Source organism: Hemitrygon akajei, chromosome 2 (assembly GCF_048418815.1).
Source record: "Hemitrygon akajei chromosome 2, sHemAka1.3, whole genome shotgun sequence".
Taxonomy (NCBI): Eukaryota; Metazoa; Chordata; class Chondrichthyes; order Myliobatiformes; family Dasyatidae; genus Hemitrygon; species Hemitrygon akajei.
In genome coordinates, this window is record NC_133125.1 from 35,739,703 (window position 1) to 35,759,236 (window position 19,534).

The 19,534-nt window shown below is 37.6% G+C and overlaps 1 protein-coding gene across 1 annotated transcript in view; it reads left to right on the top strand.

Moving 5' to 3' along the window:
- The window catches only part of pcsk5b (proprotein convertase subtilisin/kexin type 5b), a 327,069-nt gene that overhangs the window by 304,283 nt on the left and 3,252 nt on the right, over positions 1–19,534 (top strand). The window contains exons 31-36 of the mRNA XM_073070138.1: positions 3,670–3,912; positions 6,354–6,581; positions 7,838–8,009; positions 10,418–10,635; positions 14,894–14,994; positions 18,530–18,710. Coding sequence (XP_072926239.1) covers positions 3,670–3,912; positions 6,354–6,581; positions 7,838–8,009; positions 10,418–10,635; positions 14,894–14,994; positions 18,530–18,710 — 1,143 coding nt within the window. The remainder of the gene's footprint in view (positions 1–3,669; positions 3,913–6,353; positions 6,582–7,837; positions 8,010–10,417; positions 10,636–14,893; positions 14,995–18,529; positions 18,711–19,534) is intronic.

Genomic DNA, 19,534 nt, shown 5'->3' on the forward strand with positions numbered 1-19,534 from the left:
TCTGACTCCATCTTTGCCATATTCAGCTGCATGTTTTGTGATGTGGTTGATGCACACCTTCCATGCAGGACTTTACGATGAGTTGTGCCCAAGGAATTTGAGATCTAGCGGCATGTTAACATTGCGGGGTTGGATTCCCACTGCTGTCTGTAAGGAGTTGGTATGTTCTCCACTTGGGTTCTTCCTGAGTTTGCCGGTTTCGCCCCACGTTGCAAAGATGTGCGAGTTTGGGTTAGTGAGTTGTGGGGATGTTATGCTGGTGCCAGAAACATGGCAACGTTCATGGGCTGCCCCCATCACATCCTCAATGCCAACAATGCATTTCACTGAATGTTTTGATGTTCCAATGTGCATAGTCCAATCGACAAATGAAGCTAATAAAAAAAAGATTCCAAATCACTGCACCACCTACATTCTCTGGGATGGCACCAAGCAAAATTCCCTGTGACCATTGACTTCTTTTAATTTTTTTTCTCCTTGCCCCTCACCGTGGTTCCCTTCAGGCCTACGATTACCCAACCCAATCTCAGCCTGAGTCTCCATGACTACCTGTACAACCTTAACAAATTGTAATCCACAGTTTGCTCCACAGCCCGCCCGAACCACCACTACCACCGGTGACACCGTCTTTCTATCCTTGAGTTCTGACTTCACCTAACCCTCACCACCTCTTCTAGATCCCCTCCACCTCTCGACTGGTCGTCTGTGACTAGCCTAGCAATGGCTCTTTGACTCCCTTTGACCATTTCAGAATTGGATTATTTTGTCATGGCTGTAAAAGAAAATGTTCCTCTTCTCTCACATCTGTTATTTAGTTCAGTCAAGCAATTCTTTCCAGATTTACCAAGTAAAGACTGATTTCAGATAGTATCTGTGGAAAGAGAAATAATTCATGTTAATTAGTATAACACTTCAGGCTCAGGATCCTTTCTACCTTTTCTCAGAAATGATGACGTGCTGCAGATCTGACATGTTAATATTTTTTCTCTGTCAGATATCAGCTGAGTGTTTCCAGCAATTTTTGCTTTTACTTCAGCTTTCAATCATTTGCTGTTCTTTGATTTAGGAAGCTGATTAGGAATCCTTCCTGACTATGAATATAAATGTTATTCAGTCCGGTCTGTCTTGGGAGAGCTAGAACTATGCAACATCATGCTGCTCACACAAAATGCTGGAGGAACTCAGCAGGTCAGGCAGCATCTCTGGAAAATAATAAACAGTTGACATCTTGGTCCAAGAGCCTTCTTCAGGACTGGAAAGGAAGGGGGAAGATGCCAGAATTAAAAAGTGGAGGGAGGGGAAGGAGGATGGCTAGAAGGTGACAGGTGAAGCCAGATGGGTACGGAAGATAAAGGGCTGGAGAGGAAGGAATCTGATAGGAGAAGAGTGGACAATGGGAGAAAGGAAAGGAGGAGGCGATAGGGAGGTGAGAAGAGGTTAATGGCCCAAGTGGGATTAGCCGTAGAGGGGAGGTGTGGGGTAATTCTGTTTTTACCAGAAGGAGAAATTGATATTCATGCTATCAGGTTGGAGGCTACACATTCTGAATGCCCTGAGGTTGACCTCATCTTGGCAGAAGAGGAGGTCATTGACTGACATGTGGAACGGGAATGGGAACTGGAATTAAAATGTTTGGCCACCAGGAAGTTGCACTCATGGCAGAGGTGCTCGACGAAGCAGGAGCCCAATTTACGATGGGGTCCTCTCACCAGTGTAGAGGAAGCCACATCGGGAGCATCAGAAAGAATAGACGATCCCAGCAGATTTGCGGGTGAGGTGTTGCCTCATCTGGAAGGAGTGTTTGGGACCTTGAATGGAGGGGAGGGGGGAGGTGAGTGGGCAGGTGTAGTACTTCGGCCACTTGCAGGGATAAATGCTGGGAGGGAGATTAGTGGAGAGGGATGAATGGACGAGGGAATCATGAAAGGAGCAGAGAAAGGAATATAAGCAACACTTTCTTTATATCTGGGTATCTTTCAACCTGATGGCATTGACATTGATTTCTCTTTCCATTAGATAATTTCTTCCCTCCCCCTCCCCTCTTCTTCTATTCCCTCTCTGACCTCTTACCTCTTCTCACCTGCCTATCACCCCCTCCTCTCCTTTCTCCCCCTCCTTCCCTTTCTCCCATGGTCCACTCTCCTCTCCATTCAGATTCCTTCTACTCTAGCCCTTTATCTTTCCTACCCACCAGGCTTCATCTATCGCTTTCTGGCTAGACCCCTTCCCTTCCCTCCACTTTTTTATTTTGGTGCCTTCCTCCTTCCTTTCCATTTCTGTAGAAGGGTCTTGGCCAGAAACGGTGACAGTTTATTCATTTCCGTAGATGCTGCCTGACCTTCTGAGTTCCTCCATCATCTTGTGTGTGTTGCTTTGGATTTCCAGCATCTGCAGAATTTCTTGCGTTTAATACCATGTTGCTCCTTTTCTTCTACAGCTCCTTGAATTGACTTCTACCTCTACCTCATTTTTTTGTACTTGTTTACTGGTATTACACTTTAAAAAAGATTTTGGTTATTGCTCCATTTTGCTTTGATTTCTCACAGTCACGCTCCCAGAGTAATACATACAAAATGCAGGAGGGACTCCACAGTCGGGCAGCATCTAGGGAAAGGAATAAGCAGTTGACATTTCAGGCCGAGCGCCTTCATCAGAACCTGCTGAGTTCCTCCCACATTTTTTATGTGTTACCCAGGATTTCCAGCATCTGCAGATTGATTTTAATGACTTAACAAGCCACTGTGCTCTCCACCATGGGTAATTCACCTCTACAGGCCAGCAAGTAGGTTTCCAAACCTGTATGTGTATAATTATAGCATTACAAAGCCCAATACACCATATTGTGAAACAGATTGTAATGCACAAGTATTGGCTTCTCACTACAAACTATTTTGTGTGAATAGTGCTCTTGAAATTTTCATTGGTCTGAACAATGATGAACGGTAATAAATGCTTTACTTCATAATTTACAACTTCTATCAGTATTCTTTGCCAAGTCAGATTAAGTTTCCACTATTTTGCTTCATGAGAAGTTCAAGAGTATGTTGGCCTAACATTGCCTCATGTTTTTTTGTGCTTAAGCATAATATTTTTATCAGACAAAAAATCCTTCACCAAATTTATGAATGGCTTCTCATTGAGATTATTTATTCTGTATGCATAATTCACCAGGCAGAGTTATCACACATGCCAGTAATTTAGATACAAGAACAAGTATAGTCATGATTTCCCACACTGAGCTACATCAGAAAATAAATAAAAGTTAGAATAATTGCATATAATTATTGCAGATAGTTATATTCATAATTGCAAATCTAAAAACGCAAGAAGTAAATTAGGAAATATGCCTTTGTGCTCAATTCAATCAGTTAGATTGACAACAATGTATGACAAATCCATATACTGTGTACGTTTTCTAGTATGTGGTAGGAGATGTCAGAAAGCTTCCATGCAAGAAGATGCAAAACAATTTCAGGGGACTGAGTGGCTTATGTTTGTTTATGCACTCATTTTTATGTCTTGTAAATTTGTTATAGTTAATTCTTATAACTGTATACTTCAAGTAAAGCTTGAAATAGAATTATATTTCATGCATGAATTGGTTTGCTGAGATTATGTGCTTATTATGTACTCTTTGGAAGCTTACATTAATATATTTGTTTTTCACAGAATGCAGTAGATACTTTTTCTTTCACAATGATAGTTGTTTGGAGGATTGTCCCCAGGGAAGCTTTCAAAACACTCAGACCTATACATGCACTTCGTGCCATTACAGCTGTGCAGTATGTAATGGCCCAGACCCCGATGACTGTGAAGAATGTGCTGACCCTTCTTCAGTGAGGTACAAAGGACAGTGTTTAGAAAGTTGCCCTGAAGAAACTTTCATTGACATGAAAACCAAAGATTGTCAAGGTGAGTACAAGTCAAAGTAAATAGAATTATATGAATGCAAAGAAAGAACACTCATTTATAAATCTTTAATTGTAAAGTAGAATTGAATTGTTTTAGTGGTTAAAACAAAAACTCAAACAGAATCCTGGGTAGCTGAAGTTTATTTTCAAACATATGTACATATTATATTTGTTATTTCCATTTTAGATTTGGATTCAATGAATGTCCCTCCTTAATGTCAAAACAGTAAGAAGAAAGGCTTCGTTTTGATTTATTTATGATCTAAATTATTTAATTCCCATTATTGAACACGATTCTGGTGATGTTTCAGAAAAGACATTGTGAGGACAATTCTGAGCTCTTTTCCTGAACTTTATCATGGTTTCCTTAAGAGAGCTGAGTGTCAGTCAGGTAACAATGTAACTTTACTGTAGGGCCTAGCAGTACTGGCTACTGCACTGAAACCTGTATGAGTCTGATGCAGGAGAGGGTGATCAGCAGTGTTTGCAGTTTAGGACAACAACTGCCATTTTGTTTGTGGAACCAGGAGGAAAACTCCATCTCTCAACTTAATATATTGTGGCAAGCATTTGGTCCATGGTGGCAGATGAGAAAGTTCGTTTAACTCAAGAACTATTTTTATTCCGGTAAACACAAAAACAGACCGGGTACTATGACCCGGGGAGAGAACCCACTCAGTTACATACAGATGGGGGAGGTAATTATTACACACCCCAGTTATAGTCACAGTGACCCACAAACACGCATGTAATAAATGTATAACCCAACCTAAAATGTAACAATAAATGAACTTGAACATCCCAGCATAATCCCACAAAAGCACTTTTAAAACAAGAACAATAAATGGTGCTGGCCACTCAGAATGCTGGGGTGGGCTGTCAACCCATTGGAGTTTTGATTTTTTTTTATTACTGAACACTGGAAAATTATTATTAAGAAAACACTGCTTCGGTTGGTCTGACAGGAAAAAAAACAGTTCAAACTAGTGTACCATATACAAATAATTTCAAACCCTTTGATGCACCATCAATAACTCACTCTGAGACGTAAGAACCGAGGTATCGGCTTTTATTGACTGGAAGAATGAACAACACTACATCCTGGAGAATGAGGCCGGGCATCAGGCCTCAATCGCCTTTATACAGGGGTCTGTGGGAGGAGCCACAGGAGCAGTCAGCAGGGGTCTGTGGGAGGAGCCACAGGAGCAGTCCAGACAGGTATATGTAGTTCACCACACCCTTTAATGAAGTTAGGGTCGTATTCACACTCTGTCAATATTGATTTCGATATGTGTTACAAAGGGTGCTTAAAACACTACTTATTAGTTAGCATTGATCTAAATGTTCATGTGGATTGAGTGGTCTTGTTGTTGCTAAATTAAGCCCTATTTTAGGCCAAATGATCAGGCATAATGACTTTCAGCTGAAACCCTCTTTATTCGAAAAAGGTGGTTACATTTTTGCTCTTCATTGTGGTAAACTTCACAGGCAGACGAAGATACTTGTTTGCTCAGTGAATGGTGGTCATGCAAATGGCAATCAGGAAATCTACCATGGCTACAATATGGACCCTACTGTTTTGGTTCTAATAAGTGGAATCATAATGATATTTTTTTCAGCTGGTGTTGTCCACCAAATCAGTTTGATTACGGTATAGAGAAGTAAGAGCAGAACCCTAGTTAAACTAGAACTTAATTGTAGAAGCAGGAATATTTTGTTGGTGTTATTGGTAGGAAATGTGGCATATCAAAGTTCAAATCTGCATTTGTAAGTACTTAATTTACAATCACCAAAACCTAGAAGCAAAATATTTATATTTGTTTATATGATATCTAAATGTATATCACTATTTCTTTGGAGAACTCTGATCTTGTTTTATCTCAGAGGCTAAGCTAGCTCAGGCCTAAGTTAGTAGTTAAATAAGATGTTTCCTAGGAATACAAGGTACATTAAGCTCGACCCAAATGGACACCACTAGATATATACTTCTCAGAAATCACCTATGAGGTATGAAATTGCAACCTCTCAGGTGCCTAGATACTTGCAATGACCTTAGGACTGACCTTTACATTTAACATCAGCTGGTGGAGCTGCTGCCTCACATCTCCAAGAACTCAGGCTGTTGTCCGTGTGGAAGCTGCACGTTGTCTCTGTAATCACATGGGCTTCCCTTAGGTACTGTGGTTTCCTCAAAGGGCAGCCTTAGTTAACCATTGCTCGTAGAGTGTAGATATCTAGTAGACTGAGTGGATGGGAGAAGTTCTGGGGAATATGGGGTGAGTTATAATACAATTAGTGTCAGATCACTGTAAGTAGGTGTTTGATCATCAACAGTGAGCCATAATGGGCTTCTTTACATGTTGAATGGCTCTGCCTTTGAAGCCTAATAGTACTATTCCAAATTGTCCACCTCAGACAATGTGCATTTTCTTTTATTTATAGAGTGTGATAAGACATGTAGAACATGTAACGGACCCCGTTCAACAGACTGCATTGATTGCATACAAGGTTTTATAAAGGACACAAGAGGCCACTGTGTAACACACAGGAGCTGTGCCCTGAATATGTATATGGACCAGATCTGTAGACCTTGTCACAAAAAGTGTCAACGCTGTCATGGGCCCACAGACCACGATTGTCTCAGTTGTGCTCCTAAGCAATTTTTGTACAGTAAGTATGTTTTAGCAATTTTGTATAATCAAATTTCATTTTCTTTTTGAATTATATCATAATGCATTTTAAACTGAAGAAATATTGATTACTACATAAGGCATTTGGGATTCATACAGACCTGGTAGATTGGTTCCAAGAAAGGCAGAGGACAGTATTGGATAAGTGTAGTTCTAACTGGAGGTCTGTTTCCAGCAATGTTCTATATATATCCATACTGAGACCTCTGTTATTTGTGAAATATATACAGGATACAGAGCAGCTGGAAATATTTTTTAGAGAATGGTAGTTGAATTTAATCCCCAAGTGTGAGATGTTGTACTTCAGCAGGACAAATGCAAGGAAAAAGTATACCATAAATGGCAGAAAGACCTTGGGCTGAAAATGGAAACACAAGTAGGTAGGCTGGTTAAAGAAAGTGTATGGCATGCTTGTCCTCATCATTCAAGGTGTTAAGTATAAAAGCTGGGAAGTCATGTTGCAGTTGTATAAAACGTTGGTTAGGCTGCATTTGGAGTATTGCATATTGTTCCGGTTGTCACATTTTTAGAAAGGATTGTGGAGGTTCTGAACGGGCACAGAAGAGGTCTTCCAGGATGTTGCATGGAATGCAGAATATTAGCCTGAAGGAGAGGCTGGAGAAACTTGGATTGTTTTCATTGATGCATCTAAAGTTGAGGGGGTGACCTAATAGGAGTATATTATGAGAGGTAAAAATGTGGTTGAGCCTCTTTCTGAGAGCGGAAATGTCAGCTACTAGAGAGCATACCTTTAAGGTGAGTGGGGGAAAGTTTCAAGAAGATTTATGAAGCACTATTTTTAAGAGGAGCCTGGATTGAACTGTCAGGGTAAGTGTTGGAAGTGGATACACAGTGACATATAAGAATCATTTGAACAGACACTTGAGTATCAGGGCATGGAGGGAAGGGGGATATAGACCACATACAGGCTGATGGGATTAATTTCAATTGACATCATGGCTAGCACAGAATCATGGGCTGAAGGGCTATATATTATCTTCTATTTTTAATTTAAAGTTAGGAAATTTCACTTTTTTGGGGCATGTTTTACTTTAAAACTAACCTATTTAATGTATAATCTGTTTGTCAGAAAAATTGTCTTTTTTAATTTATCCCATTAATCCCATTAATTTATCCCTTATAATGTCTTTAGTCTGAAATTCTTTTTCTCAGAAGTGGCACTTCATTGTTTCATCCCATAAAGTTAACAAATGTAACCGTGTATCTCTCAATTAGATAAGACATGCATAGGATCCTGCCCCGATGGGTACTACTCAGAAAGGCACCACTGTTTTGCTTGCTACCAAGGCTGTGAGACTTGCAGTGGGCCATCAAAGAAGGACTGTCTTGCCTGTAAATCAGACTGGTATAAGTTGGGATCACTTTGTGTCAAGAACTGTGGATCTGGGTAGGTGCCATGGATCGAATTAAAATTATTTTATTGCAGATTCACTGTTGAGATTAATAAGTTAAAGAAGTTTGAGTCTGATGAAGTGGCAGCAATTTCACCAGCATCTATTTGGAGCCATTTATATAGTTTACTTCTGTGTAAACTTCTGTGTCATAATTTCTTAATGATTCTTTGATAAATCGATTACTTATGAATTCAAATTTGTTTATGATCAGAACTAATGATTTTAAAATGAAATGCATATACGCAGCAATATAAAAATTGCTTCTTGAGGACTTTTTAAAAAATAATTAAATTTCGTGTAGGAGTATGGGGACCCCCTAATCTATTTTGTGGATGTTGCAGTGGTTATAAGACTTAAGTACAAGACCATGGAAATATGGACTGCATTGAACTAAAATAGATTTAAAAATTGACCATTGTTTGTGTAGGCTACAGTGGTTTCAGCCAAGTTGCTAAAACAAAACATCACCCAAGCAGAAATGAATTTTTTTTCGATCTATCGTCACATGATAAAAGGAATTCCAAGTTGTTTGTTTACATAAATTTTCTTCTCTTGTTGTTGGAAACATATAGGAATTTGAGTTTTTTTAATTCTGAAAATAGCTTAATATTCTAATTTTCTGCAATTTTTAATTAAACAAACTCAGTTTAGAATGTGTTTAATTTCCCCATTTTATTTACGTAATTTGATGTTGTTTGACCAAGTTACAGATACTGAATAGACTTGTCGTTAACTCATGCAGCTCTTGTAGCTTTGTGAATTTTTCACTGATTGAATATCATATCCCTCTTTATCATAACAGTGCCATTCTAACTTTCCAAATATCAAGGAAAATAGAACCTACACATCGACAGCTTCAATTAGCAAAACTACTTTTTGTGCCATCAGAGAAGGGAGAGATTGCATTACTTTTAATGGATCCCCGCATTTTCTCTCCCCGTGTGCGGATGAAACTGTGTACATTAACAGACGCACAAATGTAATAATATGAAGATACAACTATCATTTCATATTTGCAAATTTACTGTATTGTGCGGTTTCTTTGCTAATTGTGAATATGCATCAGGACATCACGAGCATGTGTTAACACATTTTGTCCAGCTATGTCCTCCTTCATTGCAAGGCTTGGGTAGCAGTTGAGGAAACTTCTTGGTAAATCCTTATTCACTTTAATCTTGATAATGAGTTCTAGCATTATACTATTTCATTGACTCTGTTTGCAACGAACAGTAGTTTTAAGATCTGCAGTAGTTTCATCTAACAGTGATTTCAGTTGCTGAACTTGTTCCATTGCATCACGGATCTCTGTCTGATGCACTTATGCAGTTCAACTGAGTCAACCAACTTTAAAATCTCTTGACTCCTGATTTCTCTGGACCCAGTAAAAACCTTATTTATTAATGTTTTAGCCCACAGAGACATGATGGAATATTTTCTTTCATAGTATCATATGTAGTAAAATTGGAAAATGCTGGAAACGCTCAGCATCTGTGGAGTTGATGTTTCACCATTCATCAAGGATAGGCCAAAGGGAGAAATGTGCAGAAATATTTAAACAAAGTTCTCCAGATACTACACATATATACATACACACATATACAGATATATGCATATACACGTGTGTGTGTGTGTGTGTGTGTAAATGTACAGTATGTATATGTGCAGGGTAATGTAATGCCTGCCAGATAATACATTTTATTCATAGTAGAAACTGTGTTCTACATAATTCACAAACACCATCACTGAGTGTCTGATGTAATGATGTCAGTATAAGGAAACTACTTTTGGGTTTGTTCTCAATGGAATTAAGAGCTGCAGCTTTTTCAAAGCATGTAAAATGGCTGTGCATGTTTTATTCACAAAATCCTACATTGGTGACCCAGACGTGATTGCACCAGTGTTACTCAATGGTATGTCAACAATGCAGTTACTTTGAAGCTGCCAGCTATGAACTATGTAGATATAATTATAGTTATATATTGTAGATATATATTATGTAGATATAATGTGTGTGTGTGTGTGTGTGTGTGTGTGTGTGTGTGTGCGTGTGTGTATGTGAGTTGTTTTGATGTCACAAACCTTTCCAATTTAAAGGTTAAACTTACATTTCTCATAATGAACAGATATAGATCATTAAAATATCACTATTAAATATTAAAGTGGTTATTTAAAATTATCAGCATAAAAATGATGACTTGAAACTTGCATATATATGTTAAGTGCTTTTTTATGGTAACATATGGTTGAAAGCAAATTCAAATACCTTAAGAATGAAGTAACTGGTTTTATTCAGTATTTTCGTAACTCTCTCTATCTTTATGCTACGTAATATAATATTATGAAATGAATACCATTGTTCATTCTAAATAAGTGACTTGCTTTGACACACTATTTCGATTAGGCGTTTTGGAAACCCATTGGATGGAATTTGTGAAAACTGTCACCCAAGCTGTAAGGAATGTTCGGGTCCAAATGAATATGAATGTCAGATCTGTCAAAATGATCATTTCCTGCTGAAATCTCACAAAAAGTGCTATAAAAAATGTCCTGAATATTACTATGAAGATAAGTTCGAGCAGACCTGTGAAAGGTGCCACCCTAGTTGCAAAACCTGTGATGGTAAGTTTCAAGATTTTTAATCTTGTAACAATGAGAATATTTCCTTTAGGGTTTTTTGTAATGATTGGGCTAATTCTTTTAAAAATATCATGTAAACTGCAAATATTAGTGTCTAAATTTTAGACTCTAAAATATGAACAGAAGATACTGAAGCATGCAGCATCTGTAGGAAGAGCGACAATGTTAATGTTTCAGGTTGAAGGCCCTTCATCAGAACCCAGCCCAGAAAGGAAACCAAGGGGAAGGGAGATGAATGGGTTGGAAAAGGGAATGATTCGAAAGGGGTGACATTACATAAGGAAAAAGCTTTTAATGAAGTATTAATGAGATATTCAGCGATGAAAAAAATTGCGAAAGCATTTATGGGCAGTGAAATGTAAAACTGCTTATTAGTTCAGATCATTGGAGAGAGAGTAACTGATTCAGTATGAATGTCCTACAGCAGAATTGGCCAATTCTGATACAAGTGACAAGTGCAAGTTACTTGAAGCTGTTGAATTCAACACTGACACTCAAAGTCTGCAACATTATTTAGATAACATGTGAACTAAGGTGCAATTAAATACCTTCCTAGTCTGAAACTCCCAGAGTAAACGTTGTATATGGTATTAATAGCCAGAGCAATAGTGACAAGTGCAAAACAACAGAATGATGCAAAGTTAGTTGCTCAAGTTGCAGTAATGGGAAATGAATTGCTACAGTTAACAATTATGGAGTAACCAAGAGAAGCAGACTTAAGAATGTTGCAACACCACTGGGAAGGGAATGTGAAAGAGGTGACTGGTTCTGAACTCTAATGCCAGTGGGGAAGAAGCTGTTTCTGATTCTGGTTGTTGGAACTTCTAAGTTCCTGTATCTTTTCCCGGAAGAATGAAGAGAGGAAAGGGAAGGTGTGGTGCCGTGGGCGATTTTGATAATACTACTAGCCTTCCGGAAACAATGCACTTTGAAGATAAACTGGATAGAAGGAAATGACAAGCCTGTGATAGACTGCCCAGTGAAAATGAATACACTCATGCACCTTACTGATCATCATATCAGTATGGTGAAATCAGGAAAGATTGCTAGTGATATGGACTTGAAGCTCCATTGATGAGGACAGCGTAGCATGTTTCCTACCCTCCCCCCCCACCCCACCCCCAACTCCCATCCTCCAAACCACTTCCTTAGGTCAACCACCAGCTCTTTCATCTTGCTGACATTTAGAGAAAGATTGTTGTTCAGACAGCATAACACAAGGTTCATGATCTTTTTCCTTCACTCCCACTCGTTACTGGTGCTGAGCTGGCCTAAAACAGTGGTGTCTTTCAGTGAACTAAAAAGTTGAGTTGCATTGGCCAGGAGACTAACCATGAAACCCTGGGGAGTACCAGTGTTGAGGATCGGGGTGGATGAAATGTTATGACGAGCTCTAACCAAATGAAGTCTGCCATTGTTACTGTCAGGAAGGAGGTACGGAGCCTGAAGGCACACACTCAGCGATTCAGGAACAGCTTCTTCCCTTCTGCCATCCGATTCCTAAATAGACATTGAACCCATGAACACTACCTTACCTTTTAAGTGTTCTTGTTTTTGTACTATTTTTAATTTAAATATATATATGTATTAGGACAAACATATGAAGAAATTTCTACATTATTCCAATCCTTGGAATTCACTAATTTTAACATCAAAATTAAATGTATTAGAGGATTTGAGGCTTAGTTGCTGAATACTTGCAAGATAGAATCCAATAGTTATTTAGACTTTAAGGAAATGAAGAGAGAGTGCAGGAAAATGGGGCTGATATAACAAAATTAAACATTAGGTTTTATTTGCACAGTTTATCTTCTGCATATTGGATGTCGGTCAATTTTTATCTGTTTATGTATAGTCTTTTGTAAAATTCTATTGTATTTCTTTTTCCTGTAAGAAAATTAATCTCAAGATAGTATATGATAATATATATAAATGTATATATACATTTTGATTATAAATGTACATTGAATTTTGAGCTTATGGGGCTATTTCTTTTGTTATTGTGAGCCTTCAGAATTTTCTGCTTTTATTTTGGATGTCCAGTGTTCACTTAATATCATTTGACACTTTCAGTAAATTTACACATTATTGAAACACCCGTATCTTTGAATATATTGGATGGCAAGATATTATGGGCAGAAATTTTCCACAGTATAGTATATACTGCAGACTGTAAAAGGATAAAAGTCATTGCATCAAACGCTGCATATTAGCTAAAATAAAAGAGATCTTAAGTTGCATGTGATTGAAATATACAAGACATGTTTCATCATAGAAGATAGTATTATTTTTCATTGCCATTAAAAGGAAAAGTAACAGTCCCTGATGTGAATACTTTCTGAAGGCACTAAAATGCCATATATTCTTTAACTCATTTTTACAAGAACAAAATTCTAAATTATGGAAAAAAAGATGCCTTCATATTAGAATGTAAACCCATAAGTTGATTTTAGAGTATACATGTTGGAGTTAGCTAAAGCATAGATATTCAGGTTAATAAATTGCACTGGACAACAATTTTTTTTAAAACATTGCTTCCTCAGAATTCTTTTTTGTTTTATGATAGACTGCTTGAAGCTGAACACAAATATAATTTCAGACTAATTGTATCATGTAGGAATTTGGGGAAACAAGAAATTGACTTTTGTTGAATATAATGCGTTAAATTGTGTAATGCTACTGATGCTTTCCAATAGTTCAACTAAGCTAACATTGTTTTGTTGATGATTTTCATTTGTACTCAGTGTCTGAGGCTTCTCGCTTAATTGTCCAACAATAATCAGCCAGCATTGATGGATTCCAGTTGCCCTGATACTGTTTCTCCATGACTACAATGTCCTGGTGAAACCTTTCACCATGTTCATCACTGACAGTGCCAAGATTTGCAGGGAAGAAGTCTAAATGGGAATGCAGAAAATGAATCTTTAGTGAAATGTTGCAATTCATGGTTTTGTATGCTTGAAGCATGATGTCAACCAGCTGCACATAGTTTTGTGCTCTATAGTTGCCAGGAAAATTTTCAGCAATGTCTTTGAATGCCAATATGTGATTTTCTCTGGTACCACTAGAAGCTCTTCGAATTGCCTGTCTTTGATAACCTGTTCGACTTGTGGACAAACAAAAATGCCTTCCTTAATCCTGGCATCAGTTATTCTGGCAAACATCAGTCTTATATATCAAAATCCTTCACGGAAATGTACCACCTTTCTAAAACCTGTGCTGCCATGCAGCATCCACCCTGCCTAAGTATGGCTGGACAGGACAGAAAGCTTTTCAGCTTGCTTATTGGGCAAAAACTTAATTGACTTAAATTATGAATTTAAATAATAAATATAGGTGAGTTTAAAAACATGGTGGGTAATAGGAAAAGTTAAAAGTGATTTTCATGATCAGCAGCTCAAAATCCATAAGATACCACGCAAAAGTATTCAGGAAGCAAAATCTTTGTTGTCCAGTGTTATTAAATCATCAAGTGTATCAATAATGTTTGAAACTGACAAATAAAAAGTATAAATGCAACCTTTTAAATCCCAAAGAGCAAGATATTGTTTATTGGTAAAAACATGCAAGTTCAAATTAAGAGAATTATTACTTCATGCATTCCTATTAGCAAACAAATGAGTAATTATGTAAAATTAGTTAATTATACAAAATAATATTATATTGGAGAGGAAAGATCACCTGGTTCACTAATGCTTTTCCACAAAAGGATTCTACCATCCTTGCTATTTTTTTACAGACCTCTGGTATGATCCAGCTAGCCATTCAGTTCTGGGGATAGATAGGAGCAGACAATAAGTCTGACAATAAGTTCAGATTTTATGTTTTAATAATATGAATCTCACAAATTCTTTCTCCCTAGGCCTCCTGTCCCATGACCCTTTCCCTTCTCCAGCTATGTATCCCTTTTGCCAATCACCTTTCCAGCTCTTAGCTTCACCCCTCCCCCTCCTGTCTTCTCCTATCATTTTGGATTTCTCCCTCCCCCTCCCCCTTTCAAATCTCTTACTATCTTTTCTTTCAGTTAGTCCTGACGAAGGGTCTCGGCCCAAAACGTCGACTGTACTTCTTCCTATAGATGCTGCCTGGCCTGTTGCGTTCCACTAGCATTTTGTGTGTGTTGTTTCAAGTCTAATTCTATCTGTTCAATTTGCTTGAGTTCCTTTTATTGTTATAGGCCATAATTCATTTATCCCATTGAAAACAGTTAATATGCTAATTTAACATGTTTTTTTACTAGGAAGAGGAGCACTTCGATGTACTTCCTGTTTTGAGGGCTTCACGATGGTTGGAAGTATTTGCAGTTCTCAGTGTTTTGCTGGGGAATACTTGGTCTCAGAGGTACTTATTGCGGCGAGTTTACATTGTTCCTTTTCTAAAATCGCAGCTGTAAAATCCTTGCCTAGAAGTGGGTTTACATCTGTATTTTTTGCATCTGTTTTTATTCATGGAAGGACACAAATTCTATAGAAATGAGGCAAAAGAGCAGTGAGATCATGGACAGTATACAGATTACAAAGGAGGAGGTGTTTGCTGCTTTAAGACAAAGCAAAGTGAAAAGCAGAGCCTGATCAGGTGTTTTCTCATCTCTTGTGGGAGGTTAGTGCAGAAAATGTAGGGGCTCTAGCAAAGGTATTTAAAATGTCCTTAGCCATGGGAAAGGTGCCTGCTGATTGCAGGAGAGAAAATTCTATTCCATTGTTTAAGAAAGGGTCTAAGAATAAGCTGGGAAATTATAGGCTGGTGATTCTAACATCAGTATTGGGTAAGTAATTGCAAGGAATACTAAGGGACAGGACAGGACAGGGGTACTGATTACGGATAGTCAGTATGGCTTTGTGCATGGTAGGTGGTGTCTAACCAGTTTTACAGTTTTTCGAGGAAAGTTGATAAAGAAGAGGCAGTGGATGTTGTCTATATGGACCTTAGCAAAGCCTTTAACAAGATCCTGCATGGGAGATTGGTCAAAAAAGGTTCAGCTGCTTGGCATTCAGGATTAGGTAGTAAATTGGATTAGACATTAGCTTCATGGGAGAACCCAGAGAGTGATGGCAGATGATGGTTTCACTGACAGGAATCAGTGCTGGGACTATTATTATTTGTCATCTATATTGATGACCTCAATGATAATGTGGTATATCATTTCAGCAATTTTGCAAATGGCATCAAAACTGGGTTACAGTGACAAGAAGAGAAGGCTATTAAAGCTTGCAGCGGGAAAAATGGGCTGAAAATGTTAGATGGAATTTAATGCAAGCAAGTGTGAGGTGTTGCACTTTGGAAGGGCAATCCAGAGTAGGACTTGTATGGTGAGCAGTAGGGTGCCAAGGAGTGTGGTAGAACAGAAGGATCTGGAAATACATAATTCTTTGAAGGTGGTGTCACAGGTAGATAGCATCATAAAGAGCGCTTTTGGCACATTGGCCTTCACAAATCAAAGTACTGAGTACAGGAGTTGAGATGGTGCAGTTGTATAAGACATTGGTAAGACCTAATTTGGAGTATTCTGTGCAGTTCTGGTCACCTACCTACAAGAAAGATACTTAAAACAATTGAAAGGGTACTAAGAAAATTTACAAGGATGTTGCCAGGACTTGAGACCTGAGTTATACAGAAAGGTTGGAGAGTTAATGCTTTATTCCCTAGAGCACAGGAGAATGAGGGGAACATGAGGGGGATCTATTTTACTCATAGGATGGTGAGAGATTGGAATGAACTGCCAGCGGAAGTTGTGGATGCAAGTTCAATATTATCATTTAAGAGAAATTTGGATAGATACGTGGATGGTATGGGAGCTAAGGTCTGGGTGAAGGCCAATGGGACTATGGAGATTAATAGTTTGGCATGGACTAGATGGAGCACAAGGTCTCTGCTATAGTAGGAGAGTCTATAATTATGACTACTGTGAAGTTCTGAGTACACTTTTGAACTTTCATGGTATTCAAACTGGTGCAGAGGTCGAATCTAGTCCAAACTTCCATCCCTAATTGGAGATTGTATCAAATATGAGCTCAAGAAATGATATATTCAGATTCAAGAACTGGTAAATGGGGATGATGAAAGTTATTTTTTAGTATTGCAGACTATTTTAGCCATCAATTTCCCCAGCTTTTGCATGCTACAGATCATCTACTGGAGCAACCTAGCAGTCAGGCAGAATCTGTAAGGGTAAAACATCTGTAGTGGAACTGAAGGTGGAGAGGGAAGATAACTAGTACAAAAGTGGAGTAGTGAGTCTGGGGTTAGTAGGGGACTGGCAGACTTAAGGTGCAGTCAAAGGTGATGGGCAGATAGAGCCAGCTGGGGGTGAAGTTGGCAGACAGTAGTAGGTGTATGTTAGATGGAGGCAGACTAAAAACAGAGGGCGAGGTTGAAGGTGGTGACAGAGTACGTAGGCAGATGGGAAGATAAAAGCTACCAGTTTTGGAATCTGATGAGTAAGGAAAGTAACCACAGAAAGATAAATGGCAGAGGTAATCAAAGCCAGGTAGGAAAAAGATCCGTTGTGTAAAATGTGTTAAGCAGTGGATGGAAAGGGTGAAGTATGGGGACAAAATGAGTGATGGGTAGCTGGAGTTTAATATTTAACTACCCTTCATATTCTTTAGTTTGTTTATTATTATGATGATATTCTACTTTATTAATCTTCAACCACTGATAGTTGCCATGTGCCTCTTATTTTAAATATGTACCATGTTTTTATCCTTGAAATCTTTGCTTAATCAGAAATTCAATAATTGAATGTCCTAATTGAAATGTGTAACCGGATGGTTTTCATCTTATTGTTAAATATCTTGCACTCCTAATTTCTCATATCTTTCATTTTCTTCCTGAACGATTGATCTTATTCCATAAAATTAAAAGGGACTAATTTCCTCTTCAAAATAAAAATTCCCTTTACCTATCATTTTGAATATCATAATTTCCTAAGTGTTCCTTCTCATCACTGTAGTCTTGTTGTGTCACAACTGTAACTTATGGTTATTGTTTAAGAACTTCCCTTCCAGTTTTGTCCATAAATGTATTATTTATAATGTTGAAGATTGATGAAGCAATTTAAGCATGGAATTTCTTTTAAATTGGACATAAGATGATGCTGTTTATTTCTTATCCAAGGGCAATAGTACTAATATTTGCACTTACAACGCTATCCCAGACTGTAATCAGTTAATTCAAGACTGGACACTGGAGATTCCTGTCTTTAGGTCCCAATTGACACACATTCCACAATACATATGCTATCAGTTTCTTTATGTCTATATATAATCCAAGACAGAAAGTAAATCTTCTGGTGAAGAGTAGATGTGACTTCCGTACACCTCTTGAACAGTATGATAGCTACCACTCAAAGATACCAAAATAGAGGCATTCTTGTGCTACTATTTTATTCCATAGTTACTGAAATAATAATACTTCAAGGTGAGAATTCTCAAATTGTCTGAATAGTTTAAAATTTTTCAGCGATAAGCACTATGTTAAATACTATTCAAAAATTGTTATGGTCCATGCCTGTGAATTTTGAAATACAATTGAAAGTGAATTTAATTTGTAATTTGGCAAATTCGTCCTTTTTGAGTGCTTACAGCACAAGGTAAAATTCACTGATATTTTAATTAAGCTATAGAAATGCTTTGTTTATCATTTTATCACAAATATAGCCTTTACAGTAAATATATTTTTGTACAATGTTAGGAGCCCATATTTCAAACCATACATAAATGAGCAGGGATTACTGATGCCTGTAAACTATAAACTTTGTGCTGTTTCAGATATTGATGTATGAAGATATGAAAAATTAAAGTTTGTCAAAGCTTGTTTACATGATAAATAATTGAAATGCTTGATCTTTATGCTTTTTTACCATACCTATCATTAGGATCCATTGATATGTGAACACTGCAGTAATACTTGTCTGGAATGTAAAGGGCCAGGACCTTTTAACTGCACAGATTGCAGTCCAGAACTCTTGATGAATCTTGAGGATGGCAACTGTTTAAAGTGCTGCACAGATGCTTTGCCAGAAGCTGAAGACTGTTGTGATTGTGAAATGAGATTTGGTAAGATTGTTAGTGTGAAAACACGTAATCTACAATTTCTTCTCAGCTAAAGCAAAAAGATCATATTTCAGACTGTATGAATTAGCATCCATTGAAACATTAAATAATTTTTCATTTTTATTGTAATTTTTCTGTGACTTTGAGAAACTTATGGTATTATATCTTATTACATGTTCTTAAGTTTTTATTAGCTTAGATCATAAAACTAATGCAGGATGTAAGAACATGCTTTGGCCTACATTCATAATACCAGATTTTTAATTATGAACTTAGAGATGTAAGAATTACTGTGCTACAATGTTTCTAATTATTCTGGATATTCTGGATGTGTGAGTGGTCATCATGAATTGCTGCATTTTGCCTCAATAACATAGCATCACATTGATAGATCCCCCTCTGGAGTCAGCATAATATTGTTCCACTCGCAGTTCATCTGAAAAATCTGCATCTTTAGCTGGAGCTTTAATCAGGAAGAGTGGGTTGGGCACTTGATTGCATCCCTTGCCATTTTGATGATTCAGTTCCATGCCTTAGCTGATTTAGCATCAATCTTGTTGAAGATAGATCCTCATTCTCTCAGTTCTTATGTGCTGATAGCCAAAACTATTATATTAAGGATTGTTCCAGTGAGCTGAAGAACAATCCTTGATGTTTTCAAAACTGTTCATCACTCCTAAAATAAATCTAATTGAAAAATACCTATAATTCTGATTCAGTTCAAATTTTAAAAACTGTTCCTTCAAATGAATTGAATTTAGATTGTAACAATAATTGCAGATGTGTTATATCAAAAACCTTACTTTTCTTTTTTTTTTAAATTACAG